General features: G+C 39.4%; 1 protein-coding gene across 1 annotated transcript in view; it reads left to right on the top strand.

The window, feature by feature from the left end:
* Nucleotides 1-20,249, top strand: part of Hsd17b12 (hydroxysteroid (17-beta) dehydrogenase 12) — a 125,213-nt gene that overhangs the window by 40,743 nt on the left and 64,221 nt on the right. Inside the window, exon 3 of the mRNA NM_019657.4 lies at nucleotides 2,099-2,174. Within this exon, the coding sequence (NP_062631.1) occupies nucleotides 2,099-2,174 (76 nt within the window). The remainder of the gene's footprint in view (nucleotides 1-2,098; nucleotides 2,175-20,249) is intronic.

Raw genomic sequence — 20,249 nt, 5'->3', positions numbered from 1 at the left:
TATGTGTGTGTGTGTGCGTGTGCGTGTGCGTGTGTGTGTGTGTTTGCACCACACAGGAGACCAGAAGAGGGTATTGAATCCCTTGGAGCTGGAGTTACAGGGAGTTGTGAGTAGCCTGACTTGGTTGCTGGGAACTGGATTTGGGTCCTCTGCAAGAACAGAGGCTCTTAACTGCTAAGCCATCTCTCTAGTCCACATTTATTTATTTGTGTATGTGTGTTTGTAGATGCATGCATACCATAACATGCATGTGAAGATCAGAGGACAGCTTGTGGGGAGAGTCAATTCTCTCATTACAACATGTGGGTCCTGGGGATCAAATTCAAGTCTTGCTAGCGAAAGTCCCTTTACTCACTGAGCCGTCCTGCTGACCTCAGTCCCTGTGCTAGGGAGGAAGGAGCCTTACTAGTGGCATATACTCTTTCAGCTCCTTACAAAAGTGGCACTTTGAGAAATGCAAGTCAGTTGTTTTGCAGACAAAATTGAATTTGTCTCAAGATTAGATTCAGCGTAAACATTTTTAACAGAAATGGTAATAAAAGTGATATTAATCCTCTTGACCTCATCCTATCAAGAGGCAGTAGTCACCATGTGCTCCATTACTGATGATGTAAAGGCAAACAATTTATTAATATGTTGTTTAACAAAACTCTTCATTATAAAAGTAATAGGGGTATATGACATATTTGGGGGACTATATATACCCTATTTTCTAGCTAATTTTTAGTCTAATTTTTTTTATACCCATTGACGATTTTGCCTGAATTACTGTACCATAATTTAAGTAGTGTTTTTCTAATTTATCTCTTCCTCTGTAGCCTAAGCTAGACTATATCTAACACATTATGTATGTAGCTCAGGCTCACCTCAAGCTCATGGCAGTCTTCCCTCTAGAATTATAGTCTTGAACTACCATGCTTGGTTGGTGTTTTCTATAAATAAGAGCTTTTCCTGGCCTTCCTCCTTTGTTAATGTGTTTCTCTTTTTTTCTTAAAGTATCAATATAGGCTAATGGATTCTTTAGTGTTTTTATAGCAGATTAATTTAGCAAATTACCAGGCCTTGTTATTTTTATAAAAAATGATCTTCCACAGCCTCATTTGCAATATTACTTGTTACTTAATAAAAGCTGACTTTAGGATTTATAACTGGGAATTAGTTTACTGAATCACTTATACTTCACATCATCCAGGGTGTTGCTCATTTGTAAATTGTCTGTTCGTTCAGTACAAAGTGTTAAGCCTATTAATGTTTTTCTCTACCTCTTTATTTGTGTGTCTATGACAAGAACACGTTGCTGTGAATGTTTGTCACTCTGCAACATTACATAGTATTGTGTGTATATGTATGTAGATTTGCTTCAAGAAATTCTTCATTAATTTTTTCATTAACAATGGTTAATGTACTTTATTTTGGTTGCCCTTTAATTTTAATGCCCGTGTTATTTACTACTGTGGCAGAAGCAACCTAAGGCCGGCTTAGTTTGACTTCCAGTCTTGTGCTCAGCTTTTTAACAGTGATCCCAGGAGCCCATGGGATGAAGCTCATGTTTAGTGTGGGTCTTCTCTCCTTAGTTAAACTTTCCTAGAGTCATTCTCATAGACACACTCGCAAGTGTGTTTTCCAGTCAACAGTGAAGATTAACCACAAGTCCCAAATGCAAATTTTTAAGAGTGATGTAGGAATTGCTAATGTTTTAACTGTAGTTTTCTTTTTTTGGCCCACTGATATTTGTTCTGTGTATCTAGCCTATGACAACTTTTTAAATCCTAAACTTGAAATGACAGAATTCTTAGATGTATAACAATATAAAAAAGTCTATACCATGTAGATAGGCCTAATATAAAAAGTAGAAGCCACCATCCTTCCAAAGTGGTTTGAGATTTAAATGCTTGGTTAGACACTTAAGGTTCTGGGCAATCTCTTGAAAACTGTTCATTTTAGATCTTGTGTGTGTGTGTGTGTATGTGTGTGTGTGTGTGTGTGTGTGTGTGTATGATTTATCACCTAGTGAGGTTTTTCTTAAAATGGGAGTTCATCTAATTTATGTTTTAGAATAAACTTCAGAGGTGTAATTCAGGTCTCTCATTGTTTGCAGTTAGCAAAACGTGGAATGAAGATTGTCCTGATCAGCAGGTCCCAAGATAAACTGAATCAGGTTTCCAACAACATCAGTAAGTTTGTACATTTTAAACCTATATCACCAAAATAACTACTCTAAGTCATGTTTTAAGCAGTGCCGTGGCACATTCCTTTGATGTTAAGTAAATGCTGAAACTACCTTTCATATTGCTAATGGCACATCTGAGAAACAGAAGTCATTAAAGCATGAATCACAGTCAGAAAAAGGCATTGTAACAACTTAACTTAAACCAACTACAAATGCAAGTCAGTCATTCCTCCTCTTTGGAGGGTCCAGGCCTTGTCTTGAGAGTGGATCTTGGCTTCCTTACCCAGATGCCATTTCTAGATTCAGTTTCAGTTCTTTAAAGGCACCAAAACCAAAACCAAAAACAAGGGGGAATGCGATAGGGGGTGTAGAAGATTAACTAGGAAAGGCGATATCATTTGAAATGTAAACGAATAAAGTGATTAATTAAAAAAAAAAAGGAAAACAACAACAACGAAAACCACAGCATGGTATGACACAACAGGAAACCAAATTTCAGTATTTTATACGTAATCTTAGTTATGACAACTGCCTCATTCTTGAGTACTTACTTATGTATTAATCACTTTCAGAAGAGTGGGATGTATAGAAATTTAGTTTTAATAAAAGCACCTGCTGGTTGTTACAAATAAAGGTTCATAGTCAGAAAATAGAAGCTTTGATTAAATATAATTTTGAAATGTTAATAGGAGTGAATTCCTTTTCTTTGGAAGCAAGGAAAGCTACCTTAGGGCAGTCTTAGGAAGTATGCCAGCCATGTAGAGTTTGAGTGAATCTGGAGATACGAGTTGATGATATTTGTAAATTTGGTTAACTTACAGTTTGAGATGACATGAATTTTGGGCCAAATGTGATTCTGTTTAAGTATTTTCATGGAAAAAAGACATTCATTGACTTGACCTTTATTAAAATAGAAGTTATAGCACCAGACCATAAGATTATAATATATATATATATATATATTGCAGGGAATTTAGAAATACTTTTTTGAGATAATGCTTCATATATTTTAGGCTGGCCTAGTGCTCCCAGGATAGTTAAGGGTGCTCCTCCTGTCACCATCTCATGAATGCTAGGATTACTGTTGGTCTCACACCCAGTGAAAGTGGTTCTAGGAACTGAACCCAGGCCCAAGTACATGCTAGGCAAATACTCTTCCAACTGAGCTACACTCCTAGTCCTATGCATTTGAATCTTCTGTTTGGGAGGATGATATTTTTATGAGTGTGTTAGTTCCAGAAGAATAGAGGGACCAGGACCATGTATTGACAATGACAGACAAACTGTGTTTCTTTGGTTATACTTTGAAGCTCTCTTATTGAATGCCTATAGTAAGCAGTTGAGACACAGTGATGAACAAATAGTCCTTGTGTGTTCTAGTGAAAGAGGCATTGAAAACAAATGATTTAACAACCACCACCACAACAACAAAAAACCTAAATAAATAAACACCAAACGGATAAGTAAGTAACCTGTACTAAGTGCCTGAGAAAGCAAAGGTACTAGTAAGAGAAGGCCAGAAAAGTTACTTTGTATGGTGAGTTTTGTGACTGTCAGGATACCTGATTCCCTAGACTAACATGCAGTAAATGACAGCGATGCCTTAGTGATGGAGGCATCCCCTGGGCCCTTCTGGGGGTATATTGATAGCAGGATTATATATGCATAAGGTGCACATAGTAAGTCAACTTCATCATTCTGATTTTCTTGAGGCTTCTGGTCCATGCCTCTATCTTACGCCATTAAATGCAGCCGTCATAGCACCCATGTTTCAGTCTGCCCACAAGGATAACAAGACCCTTCCATGTATATGAGCTAACCATCAAATCCTAGTTCTCTCCTAAGTGAGTCATACAAAGAATGTTGGCTCATTCTGATTTTCCTAGTGTAACATTAAGAATCCATTTCATACATATTTCTTGTTCTACTTATACAAAGGAATAACGTTTTCTCTGTGTATAAATTATTAGCCTATGCCTTAAACTTAAGAATGTGTCACCCCCCCCCCCCCCACCCCCAGGAATGCTGCAACCTAGCCATTTTAGTTATGGAGGTGAGAGATGGCTGAGTTGAATCATGAGAAGAATTCTCTCATAAGAAAACCACCCACGCCATTAATATGTGGATACTACCTTCAAACAGGGAATCCCAATCTCAGAGGCCTAAAGAGGCCATTTGTGTCAGCACTGTCATGGGTTGGGGTAGGAGTCAGATAACTTTAGCTTTGAGAGTCTCAGGTTCCTGACATTCTCCATTCACTCATACATTCCTTTCACACATGAGACATATTCATCTTATATTGTAATCCTTCAACTGGAACATTTAAGTCTCTTGTTAACCAGATGAGTGTTGTAGCAATAAGACACAAAAGCCTTTCCAGCATAGAAACTTTTGAAAATTATGACTTGAAAGTTCAGTGGCTCACCTTATCATTTCCTCCTGTAAGTGTTACAGTGCACCAGGAAAACGCTGTAGCATGCCACAGGGCTTGTGCATTGCATCTCTACCCAATGCAAATATGGCACTGCCTTGTCCCCTAAGTAGTCCTAGCTAGCTTCTTTGTTCCCACTGAGGAGCTCTGCTCTATGTTCAGAGGACACAGCAGCTCTCTCCTGTTGCTGATTCTCTTATCAGTCACTCAAGTTAAACAAGGCCTGTACACTCAGTCCAGTGAGACTTGCCTCAGGAGAGAAGGGGAGGTGTGTGTGTGCTCTTCTTCTCTCTGTCTATCCTCCATTACCACACAGACTTGGTGTGTATACCTTCAGAAGCAGTTCTTTGTGGATGTGAAGGCAGTTTTTCAGCAGTTGTAAAGCTTAGTTGGAAAGGACTACAGATATCTCCAGGAAACGGACCTATTTCAGAGCCATGATTGTGTAATATTCTTATTTCATTATCATTGTGAGCCAGGATTATTTATTTGTTAGCCATTTTCTCTAGTTTGAATTTGTCAAAGAAAAAGTCCTAGCAATGTTTTGATGCTGAGCTAGGTTTGTATTTATAATAAAGCGCATCACAGAGACCAGTGACAGAGCCTGAGCTCAGCAGTTGGAGCTGGTGGCATTTACAGCTCCGGTGATTCTGTGGCAGTCAGTTCTTCTGATTGGATGCACTTTAATCAGCTTTGATGAAACACAAACAAAGGCGATTTTGTTGTTGTTTTGTAATTTATCTCCTAGTTGAAGCTTTAGGATGGTTCTGATTCCATGACTTCATCTCTCCACTGCAAACCTTTTCTAGTCAACACAGGAATAAGCTTAAGTGTTAATTTCCCTTTTTTTAGTCCTTATTTGTCATTATATCAGTGCAACTAAGATGTAGATTTGACAAAAAAGTTTAACAGTTTTAAAAACACATTTGTGTGTGTGTGTGTGTGTGTGTGTGTGTGTGTGTGTGTGTGTACATGTGCTATCATTGTAAATGTATGAAGGTGTAAGGACAACCTGCAGGAAGTCAGTTCTCACCCACTACTGTGTGGGCTCCTGTCATCAAGCTTGGTGGTACACTCCTCTGTGTGACAAGCTATCTTGAAAGCTCTAAATTATATTTGTTTAAAAAAATATTCTCTCACATTAATTATTTAATTTGGTGTGTGCATGTGAGAAAATAAGAGGACAGCCTGTGGGAGTTGGTGCTCTCCCCAGTCATGTTTGTTCTGGAGCTCAAACCCAGGCCATCAGTGCCGACCGACAGCAGTGCCCTTACCTGTCATCTCAGCACAGTTCCAGAATACTTTGATGTAGCAACAGGTTAATTAATTTGATGTCCTATTACATTTTGCCTGTTTTGTTTACATAAGGGCAACAAGAGGCAGCAGTGAGCACATAAAGCCCTTCATAGTTTATGTTTAGTGTAACTCGAAGCCCACGGTGCGAGGAAACACACATGCCCAAGAGCTGTTCTCAAATCACCTCTGCAATGCCAGGAATATACAGTTCAAGGCTAGGAATCAGATCCATCCATTTTGACTCCACTTGTTTTGTTAGTGTACTTAAAGCTGTGGTGGTACTTACTTCTTAAATCTCCTAATGTGTCAGTTTTCTGGCTTTCCAGAAAGTGGAGTTCCCTTCAAGACTGATTCTTTACACTTCTCCTAGCATGGGATCCACATATGGGACTGAAATCCTTTTTCTTTACCAGTGGACTTGTACCAATAGAGATTTGACACTAAATGGATGTTTCTGGCATGATCCTGGTTATAAATTTTTCTAGCTAATTATGTTCTGGATATGTTCTGGAAGATAGATTCCTTCTAGCCAATGCAAATAAATACGTTGCCATGTTCAGTCAAGTGACTCAATAGAGATATATTATGTCATATTTGGCTGTTGCTCTCCTTGGTTTTGCAGATCAAGCCAGTGGATATATTATTTTCTACACAATCTGATCTTCTTTATACCCACATACTGGTTTACCATTTTATGTCTCAGTATCACTACATAACAAAACACCTTAAGTTTAACTATAGTAAATCAGGCACTGTTCAGGTGCTGGTTGAGTCCTGCTACTTAGGATTTTGCCAGCATTAAGGTGGGTGATTCTCTTGTTCCTGGTGCTCAGTGCTGTGCAGCTGGTGCATGGTCTAGTATGCAAATGATAACGTCCTTCACACGTCTGATGCCATGGCAGGATGTTGTTGGAAGGCTTGACTGTTGTCTAGAGTGCATGCAGCATGGTCAGCTGGGTAATTGGATTTCTTATATAGTGCATGCTTCAGGAGGACCAGATAGATAGTACCTGTCTTTTTATGACCTAGTCGCAAAATGCATATAGTTATATTCTGTTCATCAAACAGTCATGAGACACTCTACCCCTTTCCTCATTGCTGGGGTGGGGGTAGGGGTCAACTCCAGAGTCTCATTCACAAGTAAAAGATGCTTTACTGCTGAGCTATGCCACAGTTTTTCTTTATGAAATCTAAATTCATTTATTTTTAAGGTTTTATACATTTGTGTTGAGTGTACACTGCTGTACCCTGCCAACCCTGCAGCTGTATTCCCTACCCTTCTGTTTCTTGCTCCCTCCCTTCCTCCCTGTCTCATTAGATTCCACTTGATGCTGAGTGAGTAACTTCCATATAGTGTGGAGAGCTGCAGAAAGTACCATCTGAGCTTGAGATTACAGCCTGCTGCTGCTTGGGAGCTATGCTATAGTTTCTCAAAGAGTGTTTGTGTGGAATTAGAAGGAATCTAGAGGAACACAACACTCACAGAATTTAGTTCAGCTTGCTCAAATATAACTAGCTGTTATTCTGTGAGAGTTAGTGAAAAATTAAGAAACAAAAGTAAAATTTGCTCATTAGGTCCATTTGGTCTTGCAAAGTGTCTGACTTTGGAATATACTCTCTTAAATATTGATTCAGTGTCTTGGTGTTGTCTATCTAGTGTTCTCTTCTTGGTGCCAACTTTGTGTTACACTGGGTAGAAAATCTGATCTAGGAGTTCATTCCCTGCAGCATCAAGCCTGACTTAGAGTACTGATTCATCTTTTACTAGTACTATTCTTAAATATATGTCATGTGTATGTATGTCTGTGTTTGTGGGTGGTGGTGGTGCAGAAGAGGTATTGGGTCCCCTGGAGCTCGAGTTTACAGGTAGTTGTAAGCAGCCTAACATGGATGCTGAGAATGGAATTGTGGACCTTGGAAATAATAGTTAAGGGTTTCTATCCACTGAACTATTTCTCATGTTTATTCCTGGAACTCGGTTTTTTTTTTTTTTTTTTTTTTAACCTCTAGCATGGGCTTAGGGGAGGTAGGAACCACTTAACGTTCAAGTTTTATTATTGTAATTAGCACAGTCAGGGTGGAATATAATGCAGAACAAATTAGTATGATTTAGTCAATGGTTATCCTAAGGGCACGAGCCTTCAATGGATACCAATGGTACTGAAAACTCTTTAGACTTCTATAAAGTATGTTTTTAAATTGTTGCTGTATAACAAGAGTACACTATATATAGGGACAGGACCACAGATACGGTTTTATCCATCTTACGAAGTGTGACATGTTAAATTGTATTAATTATTAGTTACACCTTGCCTACATGTAATTGACTAGGATGTTGACCATCTTTCATCGACTTAATAGAGCAGCTCCCAGCAGAGCTGAGCCAAAGAGAAGTATGGAGAATGCACTGCATATGTGGGTATCCTGCTCAGTGGTGCTGCCTGATGCCCGTCTAGGAAGAAACCATATTTCTTGGTCTAAAATATATCCTAACAGTAATTTTATTCTTAGCTCGAGGCTCAGATTTGTGAGGACATTTTAAAAACATAAAGAGTTGGGGCTCAGTGGTTAAGAGCACTAACTGTTCTTTCAAAGGTCCTGAGTTCAATTCCCAGCAACCACATGGCAGGTCACCACCATCTGTAATGGGATCCAATGCCATCTTCTGATGTGTCTGAAGACAGCTTATAGTGTACTCATATAAGTAAATACATAAATAAATAAAAACTTTAAAAATATTAAAAAAAAAAAACAGTTGTCAGGAAACTAGTTATATCAAAAGGTAAGTCATAGGTGGCCAAGACAAGAAATGGCTTCAGGCCTAGTTAAGAGTGAAGCGACGGAATTAAAAGAAAGCATAGCTGCAAGAAACAACTGTTGTTAGCAGACTTCTTCCGAAACAAATTTTTTAAAAATATTAACAGCAAGAAATAGAAAACAAAATAAAAGCTCAAAAAAGTTAGTAGACAGTTTTGGAAGGGAGTGTTCTGGGGAAATCGGAAGCTTTTGCCTGCCAGGGTAGGTAATGAAGAGACAGGACAGTATATTAGATTCTCAGAGATCAATTTTTCCTTCAACAGCTGGTTCCAGGCTATTTATTTAATTCATGAGCATTTTTTTAAAATTTCAATGTCTTACTTCCCAGGTTTATGTAACTTTAGACAGGTTAGTACTTCCAATTTCGCCTTACAGTATTGCTGTAAGCCGGTACACCTGGCACATCGAGTTTGCCATCCTAGTTGGAGTTTTGTTTATAAACTTTTTTTTTTTTTTCCATTTTTTATTAGGTATTTAACTCATTTACATTTCCAATGCTATACCAAAAGTCCCCCATATCCACCCACCCCCACTCCCCTGCCCACCCACTCCCCCTTTTTGGCCCTGGAATTCCCCTGTACTGGGGCATATAAAGTTTGCAAGTCCAATGGGCCTCTCTTTCCAGTGATGGCCGACTAGGCCATCTTTTGATATATATGCAGCTAGAGTCAAGAGCTCCGGGGTACTGGTTAGCTCATAATGTTGTTCCACCTATAGGGTTGCAGATCCCTTTAGCTCCTTGGCTACTTTCTCTAGCTCCTCCATTGGGAGCCCTATGATCCATCCATTAGCTGACTGTGAGCATCCACTTCTGTGTTTGCTGGGCCCCGGCATAGTCTCACAAGAGACAGCTACATCTGCGTCCTTTCAATAAAATCTTGCTAGTATATGCAATGGTGTCAGCGTTTGGATGCTGATTATGGGGTGGATCCCTGGCTATGGCAGTCTCTACATGGTCCATCCTTTCATCTCAGCTCCAAACTCCGTCTCTGTAACTCCTTCCATGGGTGTTTTGTTCCCAAATCTAAGGAGGGGCATAGTGTCCACACTTCAGTCTTCATTCTCCTTGAGTTTCATGTGTTTAGCAAATTATATCTTATATCTTGGGTATCCTAGGTTTGGGGCTAATATCCACTTATCAGTGAATACATATTGTGTGAGTTTCTTTGTGAATGTGTTACCTCACTCAGGATGATGCCCTCCAGGTCCATCCATTTGGCTAGGAATTTCATAAATTCATTCTTTTTAATAGCTGAGTAGTACTCCATTGTGTAGATGTACCACATTTTCTGTATCCATTCCTCTTCAAATCTCTGAAGAAAGAAATTAAAGAAGATCTCAGAAGATGGAAAGATCTCCCATGCTCATGGATTGGCAGGATCAACATTGTAAAAATGGCTATCTTGCCAAAAGCAATCTACAGATTCAATGCAATCCCCATCAAAATTCCAACTCAATTCTTCAACGAATTGGAAGGAGCAATTTGCAAATTTGTCTGGAATAACAAAAAACCTAGGATAGCAAAAAGTCTTCTCAAGGATAAAAGAACTTCTGGCGGAATCACCATGCCAGACCTAAAGCTTTACTACAGAGCAATTGTAATAAAAACTGCATGGTACTGGTATAGAGACAGACAAGTAGACCAATGGAATAGAATTGAAGATCCAGAAATGAACCCACACACCTATGGTCACTTGATCTTCGACAAGGGAGCTAAAACCATCCAGTGGAAGAAAGACAGCATTTTCAACAAATGGTGCTGGCACAACTGGTTGTTATCGTGTAGAAGAATGCGAATCGATCCATACTTATCTCCTTGTACTAAGGTCAAATCTAAGTGGATCAAGGAACTTCACATAAAACCAGAGACACTGAAACTTATAGAGGAGAAAGTGGGGAAAAGCCTTGAAGATATGGGCACAGGGGAAAAATTCCTGAACAGAACAGCAATGGCTTGTGCTGTAAGATCGAGAATCGACAAATGGGACCTAATGAAACTCCAAAGTTTCTGCAAGGCAAAAGACACCGTCAATAAGACAAAAAGACCACCAACAGATTGGGAAAGGATCTTTACCTATCCTAAATCAGATAGGGGACTAATATCCAACATATATAAAGAACTTGTTTATAAACTTTAATCTTTACAATTTGTTCACATAACCATGATGCTTCATTATTTAACTATGATGTGTGCAATATTTCATAGTCACTCAGGAACCTTAGAGATGTATTGAAGTTGACATTACAGAGCAGCAGAATCCTCATTGGCACCAACTTTGTCAGCCAGATGAGATTTGATTTCTCCACAGGTTGTGAAAGTTACCCACTTTCAGTGATTTGTGGCACTGGAATTTAGAGTCAGCTGATAAGTTAGGGTGTGATAGCTTATCCCTGTAATTCCAGCACTTGAGAGAGGCAGAGGCGGGAAGACCAGAGGTTCAGGGCCAGCCTGGGCAACACGCAGGTATAAGGTAGTCAAGGTCATCTGTTTCTATAAAGAATGATTTCTCTGAATTTGCAAGCCCATTTCAAGCATCAGAATTGTTGATTCTGTCTGATAATTCTCATTTTCTTTTATTAGTTTTAAGTAAGCATATAACTAGTTTCTAAAAACTATTCAGATTCTCTTTTACATATAAAGGAGCCAATAATCTGAATTTAAGCCTGCTGGGTTACAGTCTATCAGTCTGCTTATCATGTTCTTTACTCTCAATTTCATTTTTTTCTACCTGTGTTTCTAATTAACTATATGCTTTTTATTATTTCATCGCTAGTTCATTAGCTGTAATATTGTTGATTTCAGTAAGGAGTCTCATGGATCATCCCTTGCTTTCTTACCTGGATCACTGCCAGTATTTTTTGTGGGTTGTTTTGTGAAATTCTGTACTTTTTGGAAGGCAAATTTTTTTTCAATCTGGGTAAAAATATCTAGCTTGACAGGAATGTGGCTCTATTTGTCAGCATTTCATGTTGATTCCATGTTTCTAACGACTTTAACAAAAATACCTGCCATCCTTACTGTTTTGCCACTTTGAGTCTGCAAAAACCTCCACTCCCTCTGCTCTCTGTAATTGGCTTACTTTTTGTAATTTCTTCTTCTTAGTGTCGTTTTCTTTCTGTTTGTCTTGCTTATAGTTTGTTAAGCTTATGATTTTCATAATCATTGGGAAAATATGGAACCTTAGTTCTTTAAATATTTTTATTTGATACTGAAGTTTTCAATGATGGCATAGTTAATATTTTACTTGTTTTTTTTTCTATGATTTGTTTTTAGCTAATACTACTGATAGGAATTTATATTCATGCATTTTTTTCTACAGTGACTAATGTGTTTTTGCAACAGTGAGTTTTTTATCCAGACATTGTATTTTTTCTTTTTCTTTTTTTTTCTTTTTTTTTGTTTTTGTTTTTGTTTTTGTTTTTTTCCAGACAGGGTTTCTCTGTGTAGCCCTGGCTGTCCTGGAACTCACTTTGTAGACCAGGCTGACCTCAAACTCAGAAATCCGCCTGCCTCTGCCTCCTGAGTGCTGGGATCAAAGGTGTGCACCGCCGCGCCCGGCTGTATTTTTTCTTGTACACAAAAATTTATTTTATAATTTTTAATAGATCTTTATTTTTTCTTAAATGTTCATCTACCTCCTTAGACATATAAAATATCTGTAATGACTTTAAAATTTTTGTGTACCGTTTCCTCAGTTCAGGAGGGAGAGCTAGGCTCTGAATTTTTCTTCACTTCTTCACCCCTAAGAATCTGCAGGCTGTGACGAGGACAGTTGTAGGGCTCACCCACTTGTTCCCTTTCTCAATGGAAGCACTGCCTTGTGTTGTCTTTTATCACATGTGAAAATCATTGCTTCATATGTTTCAATTTTTTCAGTTGGAAGCAAAAAGAATAATAGTTTTGGTCTCAAGTTGTAGAAGGCAGAAGATGTATCTACTGTCTCCCTCTTTTTGTTTTTGTTTTTTGGGTTTTGTTTGTTTGGTTTGGTTTTGTTTGGCTTGGTTTTTTAACCATTCACAGGTTCTTTTTTCCTTTTCTGATAACTGCAGTGTTTGCTTTGCACAGGGATGCATGTGTTTACATCAGATGAAGAGAGAGGCCCCATTTCTTCTGCAGTTTTTGCAGCAGGCTTGACCTCACTCAGAGGAAAGTGACCACTTCTCAAGTGTATGTTGCTGACCCTGTTGCTCTTGTGGTGCTCATTGCTTCTTAAATTTTCACAGGAAGATGCTTTGCTATTTATTTCGTTGTGTTCTAATTTGGGCATACATGATCTAGTTGTCCAAGCTAGTGTGAGACCCTGCCCGAGTGGTCGCTCTCACTAAGGGTAAGCTTATTTCAGCTTCATTAATGTTTGTTACCAGTCCTGTGCTCCTATAGAGAACAACATCTGTAACATGGGTGGGTATTTTGTTAGAAATGTGCATACCTACCAATTAGTTGGCCCAGCCAAATTAGAATGTGCTAGTTTGCATTTCCAATTAAGTCAGCTGTTTGAATGTTGCTTTTCTACAGCTGGCATGAGGCATGTGGGAGTGCCCTGTACCATGGCCAGACACTAGCTGTACCTCTTAATTAAAATGTTTGCCTCTGTTTCTATAAAACAGTGAGTGGTCTTTGCAATTGGATTATTGATGGTTCTGTGACTTTTGTATTAAAGGCCCTCATTTGGGGGGTTGGGAAGTGTGGGACCAAGGTACCCTGAAGTGACTATGCACCATTTTAAGTGGATGGTTGGTATTCTCCTCCCACCTGTAGGCTGCTGGTTTATGTCCTCAGTGGATAATTGTAATTGTATGGTCTCTACCTAAAAAGAATTTGTAGAAAGGCATATTCTTTGAAATGTTCCTAGAATTTAGTAGTTTTATGTGGGGCTTGCTTAATTTTTAAAAAGAAAAAGAAAGTACTTTGAAACTTTTATGGAAGTGGGTCACTTTAAAATGAAATTATATATGATCTTGGCAATTACCAGTTGTCCTGGTAATCTCATTTGCCTGTTACTTATTAAATGTTTTTGCTACATACTAATCTTAAAATCAGTTATTGAGATGATTTAAAGAACTAGTCCAGTATGCAATACTACAAAGAGTTGGATTCTCTAAAACCACGAGAACCGTTCATACATTTGCTTGAGTTCCTTCTCATTTATAAACAGCTAGTTAAACCTGAGCAGTACAGACACAGAACAGGCTTTCACTGTGCTCCCTTCCAGTTCACGCAAGAGAAAGGTCAGCTCTGAAGCAGAGCCACTGGCGGGTCTGAAAGAGTACTAAGCTACAATGTGACTATCTCCCCACTGCAGAATATCCACTGTACACACATGTAGTTTGGGAAACATTCTCATCACATGATTATAAATACTTTTTGAAATTGTTATTTGTGAGAATATACATACATGTCTGGGGGACAGAGAACAACTTAGGGGGCATTGGTCTCTTCCACCATGTAGGCTCCAGGGTCAATCTCAGGTCAGCAGACCTAACAGTCTGACACGATTTTTTTTTTTAAAGATTTACTTATTTATTTTATATAGGAGTATATTTTAGCTGTCTTTAGATACCCCAGAAGAGGGCATCGGATCCCTTACAGATGGTTGTGAACCACCATGTTTGCTGGGAATTGAACTCAGAACCTCTGGAAGAGCAGTCAGTGCTCTTAACCACTGAGCCATCTCTCCAGCCCCTCCTCGCATAATTTTTAAAAATCTCTGTTTTAGGAACTTCTGATTGGTAATTTATTTTGTATATCCAGAAACCAGGTCTGAAAGACCAAGTTAGTGGCAAAATTCTCTATTTCTTGCTTCTTGTTATGCAGTGTTGTTACAAAAACTAAAAATGTGGTAGCTGGATAAGTGGTAACTTTTGCAAGGTACAGTCTAAACTGAAACATCAAGAGGAGAATGCATTCTGACTTGTTCCTGAGAGTGTCATTGCATCCTTAAGAACCAGATACACCCTGATTAGAATGAATCACTTGACTCTGTCTTGTCATTTTGAATTAGTAAATAAAATCTAAAGACAACTTGATGTCTATTACACTTTTGGTAAAAGCAAATGGTTTTGCACTAACATTTGCCTCATTTCCTAATCTATAGTGAAATGATCATCTATGTTTTAATCCTCAGGAAAACTATGAAGACACAGACTTGTACCACTCACCCAGGACCACTTAGCAGGCTGGAAAGCTTCAGGCACAGATGCTTCAGTCACAGACCATGTAGCTCCAGGTCCAGTTTTCCTGTTTGTGACGGGTCTTCCAACCCTCCCATTTATGATGTTAGGCTAGAATCCAAAAGCTCATTTAGTACGTATTTTGTTTTCTAACCTTGTCATTTAAGTCAGAGCTCAGAGCTTTGTTTTGTTTTGTTTTGTTGTTTTTTGTTTTTCGAGACAGGGTTTCTCTGTATAGCCCTGGCTGTCCTGGAACTCACTTTGTAGACCAGGCTGGCCTCAAACTCAGAAATTCGCCTGCCTCTGCCTCCCGAGTGCTGGGATTAAAGGCATGCACCACCACACCCGGCTTAAGTCAGAGCTTTTATTTCTGGTTTCAGAATTAATGAGGGATGCTGCTCTCACTGGCCCTTGCTAGGAAGTCTGTGTTAGTCTTTATGTACTATTTAATAATAGTTGCATAATGATGGACCAGCAACATGGCACATCTCCTGGCTAGGGCTCTGTATTTCTTACTCCATTACAGTTGATCACTTTGTTTGATCTACAGGTTCTGAAACTGCAGGTTGAGCCCTCTGTACTGTGCTTGTCCCTGACTGTCCTGCAGCTCTGACATAGTAATATAGTAAAGGACTAAGGGTTAGGCAGCGTGCACATACATCATGGATCTGCTGGACAAAGGGCTGAGGCATGACCTAGACAGGATAGAACCTATGGCATGAGGTTTGATCAGGATACTCACATGGTCTATGATTTAAAACTTGAGAACTGTTTATTTTTGAAACTTTGCACTCAGTGTATTCTGACTGAACTTGACAGTGGTGACTGAATCTCAGCCACATGGAGACTATGCTGAAGGTGCTGTGTTGATGTTCACATCCTTTTGAAAACTAGCCTGTTGCAGGGATGTTCAGAAGCCATTGCTATGGATAGCTCCCCACATCTCTGTCATTGCTTCCTTTGGCAAGGATCTGCTTTTCTTCCACATGTATCTGTGTGGTTCTTACCCTTTCCCCCTTCTCAGAGAAAGTCATGTCTGCTTCTCTAGAAAGCCAGCCTATTGTTGGCACCTCAGTCCTATCTCCTACCTGGTTCCTTCGGGACTTGCTATATCACTGACTAATACTCAGTAAATGGCTTGCCTTTTGTTTAAATCAGGTAATTTATTTCCTTACATGAATATTAATTTATACTTTTCTCTTGAAAATGTAAAGAGAATTCCTGAGTGGGCCCAACATTCCTGCAGAGTGACTATCAGCTAGAGATATGATGAAGTGATCGTTCAGATGAGATGATCACTTCCTGTTTCCTGTAGCTCCTCATACTTACTATTACTCAATAACTACTTGGGCCCAGAAGACATTGAGTACGCAGCCTCTTATCCATTGAGGTCTCTTAGCATACATAGAAAGAAATTCAGCATTGCTTACAAGGCAGTGTACAGCATTTGCATGGCATGAACATTTGAGGGGATTTACCTTATTTTTAGTGAGATGTATTTCTTCTGTAATTGAACTTGGGGTCGCTACCTGTGTTACTAGTCAGATCCAACCACCCATCCTTAATAAGCCAATCAAAAGAACCAAATTAACAGCAGAAAGAAAAAAAGATTTTTTTTCAATATGGCTATATTGGAAAGCGGGACCAAGAGATCTGTTGAATCCTCCAAGTCCTTAAATGAGATGAAAGTTTAAATAGAGGGACCAATAAACTTAACTGTTTAAAGTATATGCACATAGACTCTAAGAAGCTTGCCAAGGTGTGGTCCCAACCATTACTGACCCATCATTCTTTTGATTTCAGTCTCATTCATTCATTCATTTCTTTTTTTTAAAAAGATTTATTTATTTATTTACTTACTTACTTTATGTATATGAGTGCACTGTGGCTGTACTGATGGTTGTGAGCCATCATGTGTTTGCTGGAAATGAAGGTTGCTCACTCCAGTCGGCCCTGCTCACTCTGGCCTAAAGATTTATTTATCATTATATCAAAGTACAGTGTAGCTGTCTTCAAACATACCAGAAGAGGACATCAGATCTCATTGCAGATGGTTGGGAGCCGTAGTTGTTGAGATTTGAGCTCAGGACCTTTGGAAGAGCAGTCAGTGTTCTTAACTGTGAGCCACTTCGGCCCAAGTTTGCCATTTCTTTGAGTTCCATTACTTAAATAGTCTGAGTCAGATTTGGCTACACTTCTGGTAGGGTACGTAGGGGCATGGTGCTACTAGGTGTGGCTTTGTTGAAGGAAGTGTGTCAGTGTGCGGGTGGGCTTTAAGGTCTCCTATGCCCACTCGTGTTCTGATCAATATGTAGAACTCTGGCTCTTCTAACAACATGTCTGCCTGCACACTACCATGTTTCCTGCCAAGATGATAATGGACTAAGTCACTGAAACTGTAAGCCAGCCTGTATTAAATGTTTCCCTTTTTAAGAATTGCCTTGGTCATGGTGTCTCTTCACAGCAATGAAACCCTAAGATAGGTATGTTAATATAGTATACATATTGTCCATTAATTTTGCCTTTGTGTCATAATAGGGACATTCCTGGAAATGTTAATACAAATACCCTATGTGCTTAGAGTAACAGTAGACCTGTGGAATTCATATGTGTAGGCCAGTCACTGAAGAGTTGTAGATGGCAGCCTCTTCCTAGACATCACTCCTGTCTTCCCCAAGTTTGGCTTCAACAAGAAGTATGTTTCTGAAAATTTCCATATCTTCACATGTAGCTATAGTTATTTATTTTACTCACTTTACAGATAGGCCATAATTGAGTTGGATTTCTTTTTGCCAACATTTGAGTTTATCTCAGTGTGATACTGTTAACAGCAACAGTCATATGGTCAGGAGCAGCTCGTTAAGTTCTGTTGGATCTCACTTCACCTAAGAGTAGACTCGTGCTCTTGAGGCTCAGTGAGAGCAGCTTTCTTATGCATGTGCTGCTGCTGTTTCTCTTGGGTTCTTTGGTACACAGGTGACAAAGCAGCGCAAGGACAGCAGTAGAGCTGAACTACTTCTTACATTAAACCTCCCTGTGTAGTCACCTTAAAGCAGAACCACATGCAACCATGATGTCTGAGGCTACCTCCATGTCTTCTGGTACTTTTTGTGAATTTCAGACCCATCAAGATATAGATATTTGAAAAGCTCACAGCTAGCCTCTTTAAATTTTCATCCTCTAAAGTTCCTTCGAGTTGGTTCACAGGGATGCCTTCCTTTGTTTGGCATGGTTCTAAGTGCTGAGTCACCAAACAGCAAGGAGACTTAGAAATACATCTTAAAGAGTATATTAACCACAAGAGATTGAATATGGTGCACATTGCTGCATTAACTGGAAAAATTAGCCATCCTTTAATCTCCTTTGTCCCACTCCATTTTGCACTTAAAAGTTCATTCTTGAAAATGTCATAGAACAGATGCGTGTTGATAGAAGTTGGCACATATATCTTAAACAAATCGTGAGTTATAATATTTTTTATTTTTTTATTTTTTGGCATTGCTTTCTTTCCAGCATTCATTCTGTTAGGTCTGAAGGAAAACTCCAAGTACTCCAAAATGGTAGCCCACTGGCTCGGTCCAAAATGGCAATATTGGCTCAGCTTATGATAGACGATAGGATTGCTGGTAAATACTTTCAGCATTCCTCAGGAACCTGTGAAACAATTTCAGTCACCCAGGAAAAGCCACTTCTCCCTTCTTCTTCTAAGGGCTCACTCCTGACATGTCTCCTCTGCAAACGTCAGGTGTCTCTTTACTTGTACTTGCTATGCATCTCAAAGCCCACACAAGCAACTTGGCCCTTCTCACTTCCTCCTAGACCCTAAACTCCCAGGCTGTTTCAGTTTAGAGGCTTCCCTCCTGCAGCTACTCATCCTCCTTATAACTTGTATGATTCCTCTCACCACCGTGCTTGCTATTTTCTTTCTTGCTGTTCTCTGCTATTCTCTCATCTCCTCTCTTGAAGATAGTTCTGGCCATGTCCAGCCTGCTGCTGCTGCTGTTTCTCCTCTTCCTCCTCTTCTTCCTCCTCCTCTTCCTCCTCTTCTTCCTCCTCCTCCTCCTCCTCCTCCTCCTCCTCCTCTTCCACCTCCACCTCTTTCTCCTCCTTGACTGTTATTGACTCTTCCAGATGCCTCTGTCTATTCTTTTTCTTACCTACAATAAAAAACTTTCCCCTGATGGAGTGCCCATTTCCACAGTTTCCTTACTGTGTCTTCACTTACATGTTAATATACAGTACTATGCTATTAATTTAAATTTTCTTGTTCTGATTATAAACTGACTTCATCTAAAAGGGCTAAGTGATCATTTAACATAGCAAGGTATTCTCTGGGACTTTTGTGCAAGGAAACTGCTCATGGCAGATGAGCAAGGAAACTGCTTATGGCAGATGAGGGATATAAAGTACTGCTGTACAAAATCTGAAGGATGGAAATGTATCTAAGAGGTAAGTGCCCATAATGCTAGTTTGTGACCCTCTAAGGATGGAAATAAATCTGTGGTAGTAATTACTATTTCTTGGATAGAACAAAGCCCCATGGCAAGATAGGCTATTTCTAATTGGGAAGGAAAATAAGACTCTCCTAATCTTTTGAGAAAAGCTTTGTGGAGAAAGTTTTGTTTTAGTAGACTTAAAGAATTTTTTTAATGAAAAAACAAACAAAAAAACAAAACCAAATAAAGGAGGACATGAGTGCTCCTAGCTATGATGAAGGAGGTTTATTGTAGATATGAGGGTGAGCATCGCTAGAGGCACCTGGAAGAGTCCAGAGTGAATGTGACCCTAAACTAAGCTATATGAAGAGAGGGGAGGGAAAAGGGGTGAGCCCGGAGGCAGAGAGGTCTAAAGAAAAAGGGTAACCGGATCCAAATGGCTGAATTATATAGGGAATAACAGTTGGAGGAAGGGTAATCCAGGTCCTAGACTAAAGAGTTCAGAGTAGGAGGCTGGGTATAAGAGCCAGGAGGACCGGGTAACAGGAGAGACTGAGGGATGCTGGGAGAACCTGGCAGTCAGGTCAGCTTTGATATGTTAATAGGCATCTCAGCTGGTTGTCCTGGGTTTGAGACCTAACAAGTTTCCTATGTATGTATTTTTAAAATAGGCGTTTTTTTTTTTTTTTAAGAAAAGTTTGAATCCACAGAAAAATTGCATAAAAGGTACAGAGATCTACCACATTATTGGTGCCCTTCAATCTAGATCTACATGCTTGGTACTCCCTTCCCCAGTCTAGATCCATGTCTGGTGCTCCCATTCCCAGTCTAGGTCCACATGCCTGATGCTCTCCCGAAGTCTAGATCTGGATGAGTACTGACTGATGAGCTTGTGCGGCATGCATGCCATTATCACCTGAGATCCCCA

This window comes from Mus musculus, chromosome 2 (genome assembly GCF_000001635.26).
Source record: "Mus musculus strain C57BL/6J chromosome 2, GRCm38.p6 C57BL/6J".
NCBI classification, from domain to species: Eukaryota; Metazoa; Chordata; class Mammalia; order Rodentia; family Muridae; genus Mus; species Mus musculus.
The sequence above is the reverse complement of the archived record's forward strand: the minus strand, read 5'-3'. Positions and strand labels throughout refer to the sequence as shown.